Genomic DNA, 17455 nt, shown 5'->3' with positions numbered 1-17455 from the left:
AACTGTTGACAATACTCTGAGTGTGGCCTGACTAGTGTCTTATAAAGGCTCAGCATTATCTCCTTGCTTTTATATTCTATTCCCCTTGAAATAAATGTCAACATTGCATTTGCCTTCTTTAGCACAGACTCAACCTGTAAATTAGCTTTCTGGAAGTCTTGCATGAGGATTCCAAAGTCCCTCTGCACGTCTGATGTTTGAACCTTCTCCCCATTTGGATAATTGTCTGCACTATTGTTCCTTTTACCACAGTGCATTATCATACATTTCCCAACACTGTATTCCATCTGCCACTTTTTTGCTCATTCTTCCAATTTGTCTAAGTCCTGCTGCAATCACACTGCTTCCTCAGCACTACCTACCCCGCCACCTATCTTCGTATCATCCACAAACTTTGCCACAAAGCCCTCAATCCCATTATCTAAATAACTGACAGACAATGTGAAAAGTAGTGGTCCCTGAGTAAGACCACTCATCACTGGCAGTCAAACCCTATCCCTGGGAGACGGAGGATACTCAGAAGATGGCCCACACCCGGGGACAACTTGAAATATTGCCCAATGACGGGGGACTCTGGTGGGCTGATGTCGGTAGCCCGTACCGCCGTAGGGGCGATGGGCTTAAAAGAAATACTGTTTAAACTTCTTGTCTTTGCTCATTGGAATGTAAGATGTAGGATGTGGAAACCATAGAAAGGGTGCAGAGGAGATTTACAAGGATGTTGCCTGGATTGGAGAACGTGCCTTATGAGAATAGGTTGAGTGAACTTGGCCTTTCAGCGACGGAGGATGAGAGGTGATCTGATAGAGGTGTATAAGATGATGAGAGTCATTGATCGTGTGGATAGTCAGAGGCTTTTTCCCAGGGCTGAAATCGCTAGCACGAGAGGACTGTTTTAAGGTGCTTGGAAGTAGGTAGAGAGGAGTTTTCAGGAGTAAGTTGTTTTTTTTTTAACCGCAGAGAGTGGTGAGTACATGGATTGGGCTGCCAGCGACGGTGGTGCAGACGGATATGATAGGGTCTTTTAAGAGACTCCTGGAGAGGTACAAGGAGCTCAGAAAAATAGAGGGCTATGGGTGACCCTAGGCAATTTCTGAGGTAAGGACGTGTGGGCCAAAGGGCCTGTACTGTGCTATTGGTTTTCTATTGTTTCTAGGCTTTAAATATATTAACTTTCAAGCCAACTTTCATTCAATTCCACTCAATTCGAACAACGAAATAAAACGGTGAAGTATCTGTGGGTAATGAGCAAGGTTCTGATGAGAAGTCAGATTTTCTGTCTGTCTCTCCAGGTACCATATCCGATGCGGACTTTGGTGACCATGGTTTTCCATATAGATCTATCCTTCATTCTTTGGATGACTCCCATTTCCTCGATGTGTAGCCAGCTGGCTATGCTTTTGATGTACATAAGCCGAGGTCTTCCTCTAGGTTTACTCCTAAAATAATTGGCATTGTTCTAAAATTCCTTCCCATTCTGTGGTCTTACAAAAGAAACAAATTCTAACTGGAAGTTTGGAAAATGTTGTTCTGTAACTGAAATTCAACTGCTCTTAAGACAGAGTCACAGAAGACTACAGAACAGAAACAGGCTTTTCAACCCATCTAATAAATGCTGAACTGTTATTCTACTGAGTTCCATCAACCTGCAGCTAAACTATAGACTCCATACCCCTTCCATCCAAGAACTTCTCTTAAATGTTGAAATCTAACGTGCATGCATCACTTGCACTGACCGCTCATTCCACGCACTCACCACTGAATAAGTTTCCCCTTCAGATTCCCGTTAAATGTTTCATCTTTCATTGTTAAGGATCCAAAAGCTTTCCAACATAAGACCATAGACCATGAGATACAGGAGCAAAGTTAGGCCATTTGGCCCATCGAGTCTGCTCCGCCATTTCATCATGGCTGATCCAATTTTCCTCTCAGCCTCAATCTCCTGCTTTCTCCTCATGTCTCTTCATGCCCTGACCAAACAACAATCTATCAACCTTTGCCTTAAATGTACAGAACGACTTAGCCTCCACAGCTGCCTGTGGCAAAGAATCCGACAGATTCACCGCTCCCCTCCGCATCTCTATTCTAAAAGGACCAACCTCCCTTCTGAGGCTGTGTCCTCTGGTCTTAGACTCTCCCACATAGGAAACATCCTCTCCACATCCACTCAGTCAAGACCTTTCACCATTTGACAGGTTTCAATGAGGTCAGCTCTCATTCTTCTGAATTCTAGTAAATATAGGTCCTTCATATGAGAAGCCATTCAATCCTGGAATCATTTTTGTGAACCTCCTTTGACTCCTCTCCAGTTTCAGCACATCCTTTCTAAGGTAAGGGGCCCAAACCTGCTCACAATACTCCAAGTGAGGCCTCACCAGTGCTTTATAAAGTCTCAACATTACATCCTTGCTTTTATATTCTAGTCCTCTTGAAATGAATGCTAACATTGCGTTTGCCTTCCTCAGCACAGACTCGACCTGCAAGTTAATCTTCAGGGAGTCCTGCACAAGCACTCCCAAGTCCCTTTGCTCCTCATTTTTTTTTGTATTTTCTCTCCTTCTGTAACCTCTCCACTTTCCCAAAACTACCTGCCCCCTCCATCTACCTTCATATCATGTGCAAACTTTGCAACAAAGCCAACAATTCCATCAGTCAAATCACAGACACATAATGTAAAGAGAATTGGTCCCAACATAGACCCTTGTGGAACACTACTAGTCACCGACAACCAACCAGAAAAGGCTCTCTTCATTCCCACTCTTTGCCTCATCCCAATCAATCCTTGCTAGAATCTTTTCCTGTAATATTGTGGACTCTTTATTTGTTAAACAGCCTCATGTGTGGCTTCTGAAAATCCAAGCACAGGAGCGCCTACAGGACTGCTTTGAATCGGTGGACTGCACTGTATTCAGGGATTCATCTTTGAACCTGGATGAGTATGCTGCCGTTGTTACCGACTTCATTAAAACCTGTGTGGTTGAGTGTGTGCCCACAAAGACTTACTGTACATTCCCAAACCAAAAGCCGTGGATGAACCAGGAGGTACGTCATCTGCTGAGGACTAGATCTGTGGCATTCACAAGTCTGGCGACCCAAAAAAAACAGGTATGACTAGCAGAGAAAAGAAAATCTGCAGATGCTGGAAATACAAGCAACACAGACAAAATGCTGGAGGAACTCAGCAGGCCAGGCAGCATCTGTGGGAAAGAGTATCGTCGACATTTCGGGCCAAGACCCTTCCTCAGGGAGTCAGGATTTGGTAAATCACTTAAAACACTCAAAATTTCTATAGATGTACCGTAGAAAGCACCCTGACAGGCTGCATCACTGTTTGATATGGGGGGTGGGGGGCTACTGCATGGGACCAAAATACTTGGGCTACAGAAAGTTGTAAGATTAGTCAGCTCCATCTTGGGTACTAGCCTCTGTAGAATCCAAAATATCTTCAAGGAGCAATGCCTCAGAAAGGCAGCACCCATTATTAAGGACCCTCATTACTCAGGGCATGCCCTTTTCTCACTGTTACCATCAGGAAGGAGGAACAGAAGCCTGAAGGCACACACTCCACAATTCAGGAACAGCTTCTTCCCCTCTGCCATCTGATTCCTAAATGAACATTGTACCCATGAACACTAACTCACTTTTAAAAAAAAAACTTATTTTGACATATCAGGTCTTTCAGGTGTCGATCAGGTCTTTCATTCACTGTAGGAAAAAACAGTCCTGTGTGTCCAATCTCTCCCCATGGTTAAAGTCCTGTGTGTCCAATCTCTCCCCACGGTTAAAGTGCTCCAATTGAAACAGTCCTGTGTGTCCAATCTCTCCCCATGGTTAAAGTCCTGTGTGTCCAATCTCTCCCCATGGTTAAAGTCCTGTGTGTCCAATCTCTCCCCATGGTTAAAGTCCTGTGCGTCCAATCTCAGCCCATGGTTAAAGTGCTCCAATCCAGATAACATCTGGTGAATCTCCTTTGTAATATCTACAGCACAACATCTTTCCTATAGTGTGACCACCAGAACTGTTTACCTTCTTGCCTCTATGGCAAAGCCAGTTCTGAAGCCGATTCTACTGTCACTATGGACCCCATGCATTTTAATGTTTTCAGTGAGCCTACCATGAAGGACTTGTTGAAATATCTTACTGAAGTCTGTGTAGACAACATCCACTGCCCTACCCTCATCAATCATCTTCATCACCTGCCTAAACAACTCAATCAAGTTTGTAAGATTTAGCCTGTACAAAGCCATGCTGTGTATCTAGAAATTGTTCATCCTTTTCCAAATGTACAGTCCTAACCCTAAGAATGCTTTCAAATATCTTCCTTATGCTGCCTATAATTTCCTGCACTATTCTTATTGCCCTGCTGAGCAAAGGAACAACATTGGCAACTGTCCAGTCTTCTGTGGTCTTGCCTGTGCCCAGAGAGGACAGAGATCTTTGTCCAGGCCCTACCAATCTCCTCTCTCAATAGTCAGCAATAGATTCCATAAGGCCCTGGGAATTTATCCACCTTAATGGCCTTCAGTAGACCCCTTACCACCTCCTTATTGACCTCAACATTTCCTACACTATGAGCATAACCCACATTGATCTCACTTGGATGGCTCAGGGGCAGGAATGGTTAGAGTTCCGGGTTTTAGATGTTTCAGAAAGGACAGGGAGGGAGACGAAAGAGGTGGGGGCGTGGCACTGTTGATCAGAGATAGTGTCACGGCTGCAGAAAAGGAGGAAGACCTGGAGGGATTGCCTACTGAGTCTCTGTGGGTGGAAGTTAGAAACAGGAAGGGGTCAATAACTCTACTGGGTGTTTTTTATAGACAACCCAATAGTAACAGGGACATCGGGGAGCAGATACGGAGACAAATTCTGGAAAGGTGTAATAATAACAGGGTTGTCGTTGTGGGAGATTTTAATTTTCCAAATATTGATTGGCAGCTCTCTGGAACGAGGGGTTAGATGGGGTGGAGTTTGTTAGATGTGTTCAGGAAGGTTTCTTGACACAATATGTAGATAAGCCTACAAGAGGAGAGGCTGGACTTGATCTGGTATTGGGAAATGAACCTGGTCAGGTGTCAGGTCTCACAGAGGGAGAGCATTTTGGAAATAGTGATCACAATTCTCTCTCCTTTACCATAGCATTGGAGAGGGATAGGAACAGACAAGTTAGGAAAGCGTTTAATTGGAGTATGGGGAAATATGAAACTATCAGGCAGGAACTTGGAAGTATAAATTGGGAACAGAGTCTCTCAAGGAAATGTACAGCAGAAACATGGCAAATGTTCAGGGGATATTTGTGTGACATTCTGCATAGGTACGTTCAATGAGACAGAGAAAGGATGGTAGGGTACAGGCACCATGGTGTACAAAGGTTGTTGAAAATCTAGTCAAGAAGAAAAGGTTCAAAAAACTAGGTAATGATGGAGATCTAGAAAATTATAAAGCTAGCAGGAAAGAGCTTAAGAATGAAATCAGGAGAGCCAGAAGGAGCCATGAGAAGGCCTTGGTGACCAGGATTACGGAAAACTCCAAGGTTTTCTACAGGTATGTGAAGAGCAAGAGGATTAGACGTGAGAGAATAAGACCAATCAAGTGTGACAGTGGAAAAGTGTTTATGGAACTGGAGGAGATAGGAGAGGTACTTAATGAATACTTTGCATCAGTATTCACTATGGAGAAGGATCTTGGCAATTGTAGGGATGACTTACAGTGGACTAAAAAGCTTGAGCATGTAGATATTAAGAAAGAGGAAATGCTGCAGCTTTCAGAAAGCATCAAGTTGGATAAGTCTCCGGGACCAAACAAGATGCACCGCAGGCTACTGTGGGAGGTGAGGGAGGAGATTGCTGAGCCTTTGGCAATGATCTTTGCATCATCAATGGGGTTGGGAGAGGTCCCAGAGGATTGGAGGGTTGTAGATGTTGTTCTCTTATTCAAAAAAGGGAGTAGAGATAGGCCAAAAAATTATAGACCAGTGAGTCTTACTTCAGTGGTTGGTAAGTTGATGGAAAAGATCCTGAGAGGCATAATATGATTAGGAGTAGTCAGCATGGCTTTGTCAAGGGCAGGTCATGCCTTACGAGCCTGATAGAATTTTTTGAGGATGTGATTAAACACGCTGATGAAGGTAGAGCAGTAGATCTACTGTATGTGGATTTCAGCAAGGGATTTGATAAGGTACCCCATGCAAGGCTTATTGAGAAAGTAAGGAGGCATGGGATCCAAGGGCACATTGCTTGGTGCATCCAGAATTGGCTTGCCACAGAAGGCAAGGAGTGGTTGTAGATAGGTCATATTTAGCACATGGAGGTCGGTCACCAGTGGTGTGCCTCAGGGATCTGTTTTGGGACCCCTTCTCTTCATGATTTTTATAAATGACCTGGATGAGGAAGTGGAGGGATGGGTTAGTAAATCTGCTGATGACACAAAGGTTGGAGGTGTTGTGGGTAGTGTGGAGGGCTGTCAGATGTTACAGCGGGATATTGATAGGATGCAAAACTGTGTTGAGAAGTGGCAGATGGAGTTCAACTCAGATAAGTGTAAGGTGGTTTATTTTGGTAGGTCAGAATGATGACAGAATATAGTATTAATGGTAAGACTCTTGTCAGTGTGGAGGATCAGAGGGATCCTGGGGTCCAAGTCCATAGGATATTCAAAGTTGCTGCGTAGGTTGACTCTGTGGTTAAGAAGGCATATGGTACATTAGCCTTCGTCAACCGTGGGATTGAGTTTAACAGCCGAGAGGTAATGTTGCAGCTAATTGGAACCCTGGTCAGACCCCACTTGGAGTACTGTGCTCATTTCTGGTCGCCTCACTACAGGAAGGATGTGGAAACTATAGAAACGGTGCAGAGGAGATTTACAAGGATGTTGCCTGAATTGGGGAGCATTCCTCATGAGAATAGGTTGAGTGAACTCGGCCTTTTCTCCTTGGAGCGATGGAGGATGAGGGGTAACCTGATAGAGGTGTATAAGATGATGAGAGGCATTGATCGTGTGGATAGTCAGAGGCTTTTTCCCCAGGTTGAAATGGCTTGCATGAGAGGGCACATTTTAAGGTGCTTGGAAGCAAGTACAGAGGAGATGTCAGGGGTAAGATTTTATGCAGAGAATGGTGAGTACGTGGAATGGGCTGCCGGTGACGGTGGTGGAGGTGGCTTTTAAGAGACTCTGGACAGGTACATAGAGCTTAGAAAAATAGAGAGCTATGGGTAACCCTAGGTAATTTCTAACGTAAGGACATGTTTGGCACAGCATTGTGGGCTGAAGGGCCTGTATTGTGCTGTAGGTTTTCGATGTTTCCATCCTCCATGCCCTTCTCCTTGGTGAGTGCTCATTTCCAATTTGGCAGTTTCAGATGGTAAAGTAACTTTCCTCTGGCTATTCTCCCTTAAACAAGCAAACACCTTTCCCAGATGCAGATTTCCTTCTGTGTTTGAATAGAAATCCTGCAACATCCTCCTGTTTTCGTGCTTACCATGTGAACGACACCAGTGACTCCAACCACTTCCAGCATTCCGTCATCAATCTGGGGCTTGTCAAAGCGGCTGTCACTGTCACTGCCCCACAGGTCAGCTCCAGATCCCCAGCTGTGGACAATCACATCAGCAGCCTGTTAACCAACTTGTGACACCACTCCTGCAGTGTTCATCTGTAAACGTCATGAATTCATTTTACAGAGTCTTCAGATTACAGAGATCGAGTCTGGCAAAAACATACAATTTAGCTGCATCTATAAAATACAGAATCATAAAGTTTTCCAACCACTGGCAGTATTGTGATGATAATTCTATATCCAAAGATATTAATTTGGAGTTTTTTCAGTCTACAAATGTCCCTTGGAAAGAAGGTTTACGTTCAGAGCAGGTTTCTCCGCAATTCCACATGAGGACAAGGATTTTCTTCAAAATAGTTTATAATAGGAGGAAGAACCTGGGATATTTAATTCAAGTTCATAAGCAGGAGACTTCACGTGTGAAATATTTTATTCCACCATCAAGAACATTGAGTATGGAGGAGAACATAAAGAGATAGGTGCTTGAGAACAGGAGATATTTTAATGTATTAGAAAATTAGAGGTTCACCCAATGTACTGACTATCAAAGCAGAATACTTGTTAAATGGTATGTGGTAAATAAAGTTGATGCCCAGATGGTCCCAGGTGTGCAGGTACATACCAATGAAATCCAACACATGGACGTGACAAGTGCTCGAAGGTAAATGTTGGTCTGTATTATAAGAGGGCTTGATTCAGGGAGTCTAGCTGGAGTTGTTTCAAGGTTTGGGGACACCACACCTTCAGCATTATGCAAAGTTGTACTCTCCTTACCTAAGCAGGAAAGCACTTGGCATAGAGGAGTGATGATTCATATACTGGTTCCAGGAGTGCTGGGTTGATGGACAAGGACTGTATTCCCCAGAGGTTTAGAAGAATGAGAGGATATTTCATCTAAATTTATAATAGACTTTATACACTTGACAGGTGAGACGCTGGGAGAGTATTTCCCTACCCGACGAGAAGAGGACCAGGGGGCCCAGATTGTAACACAACAGGTACGCTGTTTATGACGGAATGCCCTCACTCAGGCAACATCAAATTCCCACTCCTGGAGGCTGTTGAGTCCCAGAAACCGAGTTCATTCAACATACTGATCGAGAGATGGGGATGTTAGTGATCGCGGGAATGTTGGTAAATGACACTGAGGGAGACAGAAGGTCAATTGTGACCCTGGGGAGTGGAGCAGGCTTGAAGGACCAGGGATCGTACTCCTGCCCCTGGTACTCATCTATCAGTTACTGGGACCTAGCTGCATTGAATATCAATGATTAATTATTGATAGGATTAGCACTCATTAAGTATTGATTATTTAAACTACCATAACAAAAGCCTACAGACCAGCAAGTTGGCAAAGAAAAACGTCCCATGTCACATGAGGCCAACAGAACTATGGAATAGGTACAACATAGGCTATTCAGCTCACCGTCTGAACTGGTTCTCCATCAGAACAACTACCAACATCCATTTCTCTGCACTTTACCACATACTTATCTTATTCCTAGTGATGGCCACAATGGTTCCTGTCTCTTACAGATTCCGACCATGTGGCATGAATATGTTTTTGCTCATTTTAACCCTTTTCTGGATCTCCGAGTGCACATGGAAGTTCAGTTCTGGCTCAGACGTGGTTTAATTTAATTCCATCTGAGACCATGAGTGTAGAGAGGGATGGAATCTGTGGCTGACAAGTGCAACCCGTAGGGACAAAGTAAAGCAATAGCTTCAGTATTTCGCCGGACACAACCAAAGGAAATGGATGCTTCTGCAGAAGTTATAGCAATGCTGGAAATTACTGAGATACTTAAAAATCAAATAAATTGCAACATCCAAAATCTAATTTAAATGTCTCTTCGTTCGAGATGAGAGGAGTGAACCATAATATCAGGGTTCCGAGCTCAGTCTAGATGCTGACCTGGGAATGTTAAGAAAGATGAGACCTTCAATATTTGGAAGTTCCACTTCCTTGTCATCTACTTGAAGCTTTAAATCCCTGTGTAGACTTCGCGTGTGGCTAATCTTCTGCAAGCCAACCTTTACATAGACTCCTTTGTTGTGGAACCTGTGATTAAAAATGAAAAGCAAGAAGACAAATATATATAGAAGTTATTTCAATAAAAGTCAGCTGTTGTCCCTAACCCACCAGCCCAAAACCCCTAACCCCACTCCCACCCTTCACACCAGCTCCCGCAGCAGAAGGAGGCAAACAGCAGGTGAATCAGAGAATTTCTGTACCTGCAGCAAGGCTCAGGGTGACAGGAAATTCCACTGAGTTTTTAAAAATTAATTTTTTAATGCGTTTCTACAATACAGCGACAGAAAAAACCCATCTACAAAATGGAGATTTATACAGTGCAAACATGTCCAATATATAATTCATAACAATAAAGAAAAAGCAACCAAAACAAAATTTTATAAAATTAGTGTCCTCCCCACCCTCCCATTGTAAAACCGCAGGCTAACCATTTCTATGTATAAAAGAAAAATTAATCAGAACATTCAACCCCACAGAGCTGTAAATATACACCCTATCCTCGTTATATGCGTCTTCAGACTATGCGGATTCAGTTATGCGAGGAGCACTGCCTTCCCGCCAATACAAGTCAGGTGCGCGTGCCTCACACTCTCTCTCCTGCCACTCTCGCATTGGTTTTGGCAAGGTGTGGATGCACGATCTTAAACTTCTGTTGCTTTTACCTATGGTGCAGTAATTTTGTGCTTGAAATATTTAACTATGCCTCCTAAGCGTCCGATGTCATGTCCTGGGCCATCAGCCGAGCGGCAGAGAACCGCTTTAACACTTGAAAAAAAGTTGGAAATTATAAACAGTGCGGCATCAGCTGAAGGTAACACAGCTCTGGGGCGCTACTGTCGGGAACAGAATCTTGCCTTTAAAGTTCTTTTGTTGCTTGACAATGCGCCAGCCCATCCTACACATTTGGACAGCATTCATCCCAACATAACAGTGCGTTTCCTGCCGCCTAACCAACCACTCGACCGGTGTGATCCACATTCAAGGCGTACGTATTTTTTTTACCGCGAACTATCTCTCAGATGCCACAAGCAACAGACAATTTTGAAAGTCCCGGGAGTTTAACAAAGGTGAGGGAATGGTGGAAGTCGGAACACTTGTCACAAATGGCGATGGACGTGGACCCACGTTTAGAACGGAATCAGCATTTCAGTCGTTCCCTGCCGTCAACACTTCTTTCCAACAAGCAAATTTATGCTGAAAAACAAAATGCTGCCAAGCAAACAACCCTCACCACTTTATGCCAATCGCTGTAATCTGCTGCTGCCGGCAGTTCTAAGCGTTCTGTGAATCTTCCTTCACCCCTTGCTATGCTTGATATTATCCTGACGACCACAACCATCCACCTTATCCATGTAAAGCTGCCCGACACCACAACAGCCACTCATCTCCTAGAGCGAACAAACCTGCCACTGTTGGTGAGTACTGTACACCCTCAGATGTTAACGTTCTATGATTTATTACATTGAATATTACCTTAAATTGATTAAATATAATATAAATGTTGTCTTGTATTACTGCTTTTGTGTCGTACTGGTATAAAAATGTGAATAAATTACAGATAAAACATATTTAGGAAGCCCTCTGGAACGCATTCCTATTTTCTCCATTTAAATAATTATTCACATTATGCGTTTTCACATTATACATCAACTTCGAGGAACGTATCCCTCGCATATAATGAGGATAGGGTGTATATAAAAAAAATATAATGCCGACTACCAAAACTATAATGTAATTCACAACAAAAACCGTAAAACTTACAGGGAAAAAAAAGCTGAAGGTAGGGGATTGTAGTACAGACAAAGGATAAACTTATCCTGAAGAGGAGTTATGGAAGTATTCAAGAAAAGGTCCCCACACCTTATGAAACTTTATGTCCGAATTAAGAAGTGAATAATGAATCTTTTCGAGGTCTAAACAGGACATAATATCACTAAGCCATTGAGCATGAGTGGGTGGGGCAGCATCTCTCCACCTAAGAAGAACTAACCGTCCAGCCGAGAGAGAGGCAAAAGATAATGTTCGACGTTTAGTCGGACTCAAGTGCATGTCCACTTCGCCCAAGGTGCCAAAAAGAGTAATCAGAGGGTTAGGTTCTAAATGGCAATTAAGACTATGGAATAGAGTTGAAAAAACTTCTCTCCAGAATTTCTCTAGACTAGGACAGGCCCAGTACATGGATAAGAGAAGCCTTGCCCCCTTTACACTTATCACAAACGGGACGGATGTCAGGGTAAAACGGCGATGCTTTATTTTAGACATATGAGCCCTGTGTACCACCTTAAACCGCAAAAGGCAGGGGCGAGCACATAAAGAGGTTGAGTTAACTGACTTAAGAATTGAATCCCAAACCGCACCAGATAAGGAAATATTTAAATCATGCTCACAGGCAGTTCTAATTTTATCGAAGGGGTCACGTCTCAAGATCACCAACTTATCCCGAATAGCAGGTATTAAACTTTTACCCAATGGATTAATACAAAGAAACAGGTCCACGTTTTTCTCAGGCATCTCAGGAAAGTTTGATATTAAAAGGTTAATGAAATGTCTAATTTGAAGATACCTAAAGAAATGAGTATTAGGTAGGTTAAACTTTACAGTTGATGAAAAGTTGCAGAACAATTACCTATGAAAAGATCTTCAAAGCGCCTAATACCCTTTCTGTACCAATCATGAAATGTTGAATCCCGCATGGAAGGTAGGAAAAGATGATTGTGTAAAATAGGGTTAGAGAGAGAGAGACCATGAAGGCCATTATATTTTCTGAACTGAGCCCACATTCCCAGAGTATGTCTAATAAGAGGATTAACAATTAGTCTAGGCAAATGACAGGGAAGTGCAGAAATGGAAAGATCCTTACTAGAATTCAGCTCCATTGCCACCCAATTTGGGCAGTCACACTGATTACGGAAGAAAGACCAAAAAAATAAGACAATGAATATTGGCTGCCCAATAATATCACTGATGTTTTTAAACACTAATTTCACAAAGACAACATTCCTGTAAGGTTTCAGTGATGAGTCGCTGAGTCTCAGTTCGGACTTTGATGCAGGCATGGTGGAAGATTCAACAGGAATAAATAGTAGCAGGATCAATAACACACTCAAACTGCTGGAGGAACTCAGCATCTATGGAAATGAATATGGGGGAGGAGAAGATGGCGGCGCGACGCAGCGCGGGTGGCTGCTCTGAAATGATGTCGTATGTGTTAACTAGGGGCCGTGCACAATCCTGATTTGATGGAGACAGACATGAGAAGCATGGAGGAACATCTGGAGAAACTTCTGAAATGTCCACTTCGCTGTCGCTGCTACTATGCGATCGAGAATCTCCGGAGGGGAAGGCCTCAAATCCTCGGCTTTGCCTATCGCCTGTTGCCGGGGTCGGGGTCGAAGCGCTCGGCGGAGATGGTGCTCGGTGACGGAGGGCAGGTTGGAGGCTCGAAGTTTTCGGACGGACTCAAGAGTCGGCTGTGGTTGGGTGCTTCCAGGATGCTGCATCGACAAGTTTGCGGTGCTGGAAGCTCACGGCAGGAAGATTTTTTTTTCTTCCTTCTACCGTCTGCATGAGATGATGGGACTTTCGAGAGACTTTGAGACTTTTTTTTACTGTGCCTATGGTCTGTTCTTCATCAAATTACGGTATTGCTTTGCACCATCGTAACTATATGTTATAATTATGTGGTTTTTGTCAGTTTTTCACTCGGTTTGTCTTGTGTTTCTGTGATATCATTCTGGAGAAACATTTTATCATTTCTTAATGCATGCATTACTAAATGACAAATAAAGAGGACTGTGTGTCCTCATAACCTAAAAAAAATCTAAATCTAAAAACAGCTGATGTTTTGAGCCGACACCCCTCTTCAAGACCAGGAGAGTCAGACTGCCTCATGTTTATCAATAACACACTGGTGGCTTGCAATAATGGATCAATAACACACTGGTGGCTTGCAATAATGGATCAATAACACACTGGTGGTTTGATCAAGAGAAGGACTCTAGGAAAATCCCAGAGGATCTGGTGATATGGTCCTCCAGCTTGCTAGTTACCTCAGGAATTGGGCCTCAATCCACCAGCTTGCTAGTTACCTCAGGAATTGGGCCTCAATCCCCTCGTTGAATTTCCAATCATTCCCAGATTCCACTAACTACACACACCTGCTTCCCATCAGAAAATGCAGGATAAAGACCCTGTGATCACAACAAGGAGCTGCCAGTTTGTTGGTCGACTCTAGTGTGAGTAACCTTGTTTCCTGATTCCTGAGAACTGTCAGTTCTAAGCTCTGCATTGTTTCCTGGATATTCTACGTGACCCTGGTCTCTGTGTATAGACTCGTGGCAGCGCTAACGCCTCACGATTCTGCCTCAGCGCCTGTGTCCTGCACTTGGGTTCGTCCCCAGCTACGTCCTTGCAACAGGTCCATATGGATTCAGAAAGTGTTTGAAGGTCTCACCCAGTTAGGGCACTTGGAATTGGAGGACAATGCACTGATTGTTGGTTAAAAATCCTCCAACTTGATAACATGAGAACATTGATTTCTTCAACTTCTGATAATTTCTTTCCTCCCTCTTCTCTCTTCTTCCATTCTCCATTATGGTTCCCCTCCACTTCTTCTCTTATCCTCACTTCTCACTGATGTGGCTCCTCCTTCCCTTTCTCCCATGGTCCACTCTCTTTTACCTGACTTCTTCTTCTTTCGCCCTTTACTTCTTCTGTCTATCAGCTCATAGCTTCTTACTTCAAACCCCTCCCCTACCCAGCCACCTTCCCGACAGCTGGTCTCACCTATCAGTTTGTACTCCTCCCCCTCTCTCCACCTTCTTATTCTGCTTCAGTGCCCTTCCTTTCCAGTCCTGATGAAGTGTCTTGATCTGAAAAGTCAACTGTATATTCCTCTCAATAGATACCGCTTGACCTGCTGAGCTCCTCCAGCATTTTGTGTGTTGCTCTGTATCTCTGTGTTATAGGTCCCATCAAGTCCTAGAGATGCTCTTCAACAGCCCCAACACCACCTCCTCCTTGATATCAAGAATGACGACAGAGCTGCGGAAGGCACAGGATATGTACTTCCCAAGGAGAAAGAAGCATTTTGAAGGAAAGATGACACAACTGTGGCTAACAAGAGAAGTCAAAGCCAATGTAAAAGAGAGGGCATAAATGATGAAACATTAGTGGGAAGTTAAGGGAATGGCAAGCTTTTAAAAACCAATAGAAGGCAACTAAAAAAAGTCACAAAGATGGAATATGAAAGTAAGGTAGCCAATAATATTAAAGAGGATACCAAAAGTTTCGTGAGATACATGGAGTAAAAGAGAGGCATAGACAGTGGATATCGGATCACCGGAAAATGATGCTTTAATAGAGGACAATGAAATAGTGGATGAACTAAATAAGTATTTTGCATCAGTCTTCACTGTGGAAGACACTAACAGTATGCTGGAAGTTCCAGGTATCAGGGGGCATGAAGTGTGTTAATTTACCATAACTAGAGAGAAGGTTCCTAAGAAACTGAAAGGACTGGAGGTAGATAAGTCACCTGGACCAGATGTTGTACACCTTAGCGTTCTGAAAGAGGTGACTGAAGAGATTGTGGAGGCATTAGTAAAGATCTTTCAAGAATCACTGGATTCTGGAATGGTTCTGGAAGACTGGAAAATTGGAAACATCACTGCATTTGTCAAGAAGGGAGAGAGGCAGAAGAAAGGAAACTGTAGGCCTGTTAGTCTGACCTCAGCAGTCGGGAAGATGTTGGAGTCCATTATTAGGGATGAGGTCTCGGGGTACTTGGAGGTACATGATAAAATAGGCCACAGTCAGCATGGTTTGTGATCATGTGTGCCCTTGCTGTGTGTGATTGTTGGGAATTTGTTTTTGCACCTTTACCCCGTAGTAATGCTGTCTTGTTTAGCTGTATTCAAGTATGGTTAAATGACAATTAAACTTGAGTTGAATGGTTTCCTCAAGAGGAAAATCTTGCCTGACAAATCTGTTGGAATTCTCTGAGGAAATAACAAACGGGATAGACAAAGGAAAATTGGTTGATGTTATGTACTTGGATTTTCTGAAGGTCTTTGATAAGGTGCCACACGATGCTGCTAAAGAAGCTACGAGCCCACAAGTGTTACCGGAAAGATTCTAGTATGGTTAAAGCAGGGGCTGATTGGCAGGAGGCAAAGAGTGGGAATAAAGGGAGTCTTTTCTGGCTGGCTGCCAGTGACTAGTGGTGTTCCACTGTCTGTCAATGATTTTGTCAGTGGAATTGATGGCTTTGTTACAAAGTGTGCAGACAATATGAAAATTGGTGGAGGTAGAGGTAGTTTTGAGGAGGTAAAGAGGCTACAGAAGGACTTAGACAGATTAGGAGAATGAGCAAAGAAATGGCAGATTCAATAAATTGTCAGGAAGTGTATGGCCATGCACTTTGGCAGAAGAAATGAAAGGGTCGACTATTTTCTAAATGGAAAGAAAATACAAAACAAAAATCTGAGGTGCCTCAGAATAAAGGGGCATCCTTTCAGAACAGAGGTGAGGAATTCTTTAGCCAGAGAGTGGTGAATCTGTGGAATTCTTCTCCACAGGCAGTTGTGAAGGCCAAGTCTTGATGCTTATTTAAGGCTTTGGTTGATATTATATTGGCTCCCTTCCTGTTTACCCTGTATACCTCGGACTTTAGATACAACACTGAGTCATGTCATCTGCAGAAATTCTCCGATGACTCAGCAATAGTTGAGTGTATAAAGGGAGGATGGAAGGATGAATACAGGGCCCTGGTGGTAGACTTTGTCAAATGATACAACTGAATCATCTGCAGTTTAACATCAGTAAGACAAAGGAGATGGTGATGGACAATAGAGGGAAGTGGGAGGGGAGTGTGTGGAGGAAACACTCTGGCGGTGCACCTGACTGATGGATTTGAGTGCGGCAACAACACAGAGGCTGGGTACAAGGGCCAGAGTCGCCTTTACTTCCTGAGGAGACTGAGATCCTTTGGAGTATGCAGGCCTCTCGTTCACATGTTCTACCAGTCTGTTGTTGCCAGTACAATCTTTGATGTGGTGGGGTGCTGGGGCAATAGCATCAACAGGCTCAATAAACTGATTAGAAAGGCTGGCTCTGTTATTGGAGTCAAACTGGACACTGGAAGCTGTGTTAGGACAAAGGACCCTACAGAAAATCCTGGCAAGTTTGGACAATGTTTCTCAGCCTCTGCGTGCCACATAGGCTGCACAGAGGAGCACTTTTAGTAACAGACTAAGACAAGTGTGCTGCTCCAAAAAGCACTATATGAGGTCATTCTTACCCTTGTCTATTAGGCTCTATAATGAATTATAGAGAAGTGATAACCCCTCCTGTTAGACTGTTTGAGGTAACTTATTTTTTATTCTTTCATACTTCTCTTCTAATATCTGTGCACTCGTAAAGCTACTGTGACACTGTAAATTCCTTTGGTATCAATAAAGTATCTATATATCGGTCTAGATTCTTGACTGGTCAGGGCATGAAAGGATGGATACAGGGAGAAGGCAGGAGATTGGGGCTGAGTAGAAAATTAGATCAGCCATGATGAAATGGTGAAGCAGATTCAATGGGACAAATGGCCTAATCTTACTCCTATATCAATGTGCCCTAGACTTTGAACATAGACTCCCTGATCTCACCACCTTCTATTTTCCTTTGAAAAAACTTCAGGAAAACTGCTCCAGTTAGTCTCTTCTTTCTTACCCTACCTACGCAGTTCCACCTGCACGCACCCATAGGCCCGCCATAGTGTTTACTCCGCTAACTACATCTGTCAATCACCCACACACTCCTCCCACCGGGAACCTTCCCCCCTTGTTCCATCTGCCAATCACCCACACACTCCTCCC

The 17455-nt window shown here is 43.5% G+C and overlaps 1 protein-coding gene across 1 annotated transcript in view; it reads right to left on the bottom strand.

Annotated features, from left to right (window-relative positions):
- Positions 1 to 17455, bottom strand: part of LOC140194866 (diacylglycerol kinase theta) — a 240220-nt gene that overhangs the window by 12699 nt on the left and 210066 nt on the right. The window contains exons 20-21 of the mRNA XM_072252146.1: positions 9468 to 9614; positions 7475 to 7586 (exon numbers count right to left, since the gene is read on the bottom strand). Of these exons, the coding sequence (XP_072108247.1) occupies positions 7475 to 7586; positions 9468 to 9614 (259 nt within the window). The remainder of the gene's footprint in view (positions 1 to 7474; positions 7587 to 9467; positions 9615 to 17455) is intronic.

Source organism: Mobula birostris, chromosome 3 (genome assembly GCF_030028105.1).
Source record: "Mobula birostris isolate sMobBir1 chromosome 3, sMobBir1.hap1, whole genome shotgun sequence".
In the NCBI taxonomy this organism is placed as follows: Eukaryota; Metazoa; Chordata; class Chondrichthyes; order Myliobatiformes; family Myliobatidae; genus Mobula; species Mobula birostris.
This window is presented reverse-complemented; position numbering and strand designations above follow the sequence as displayed.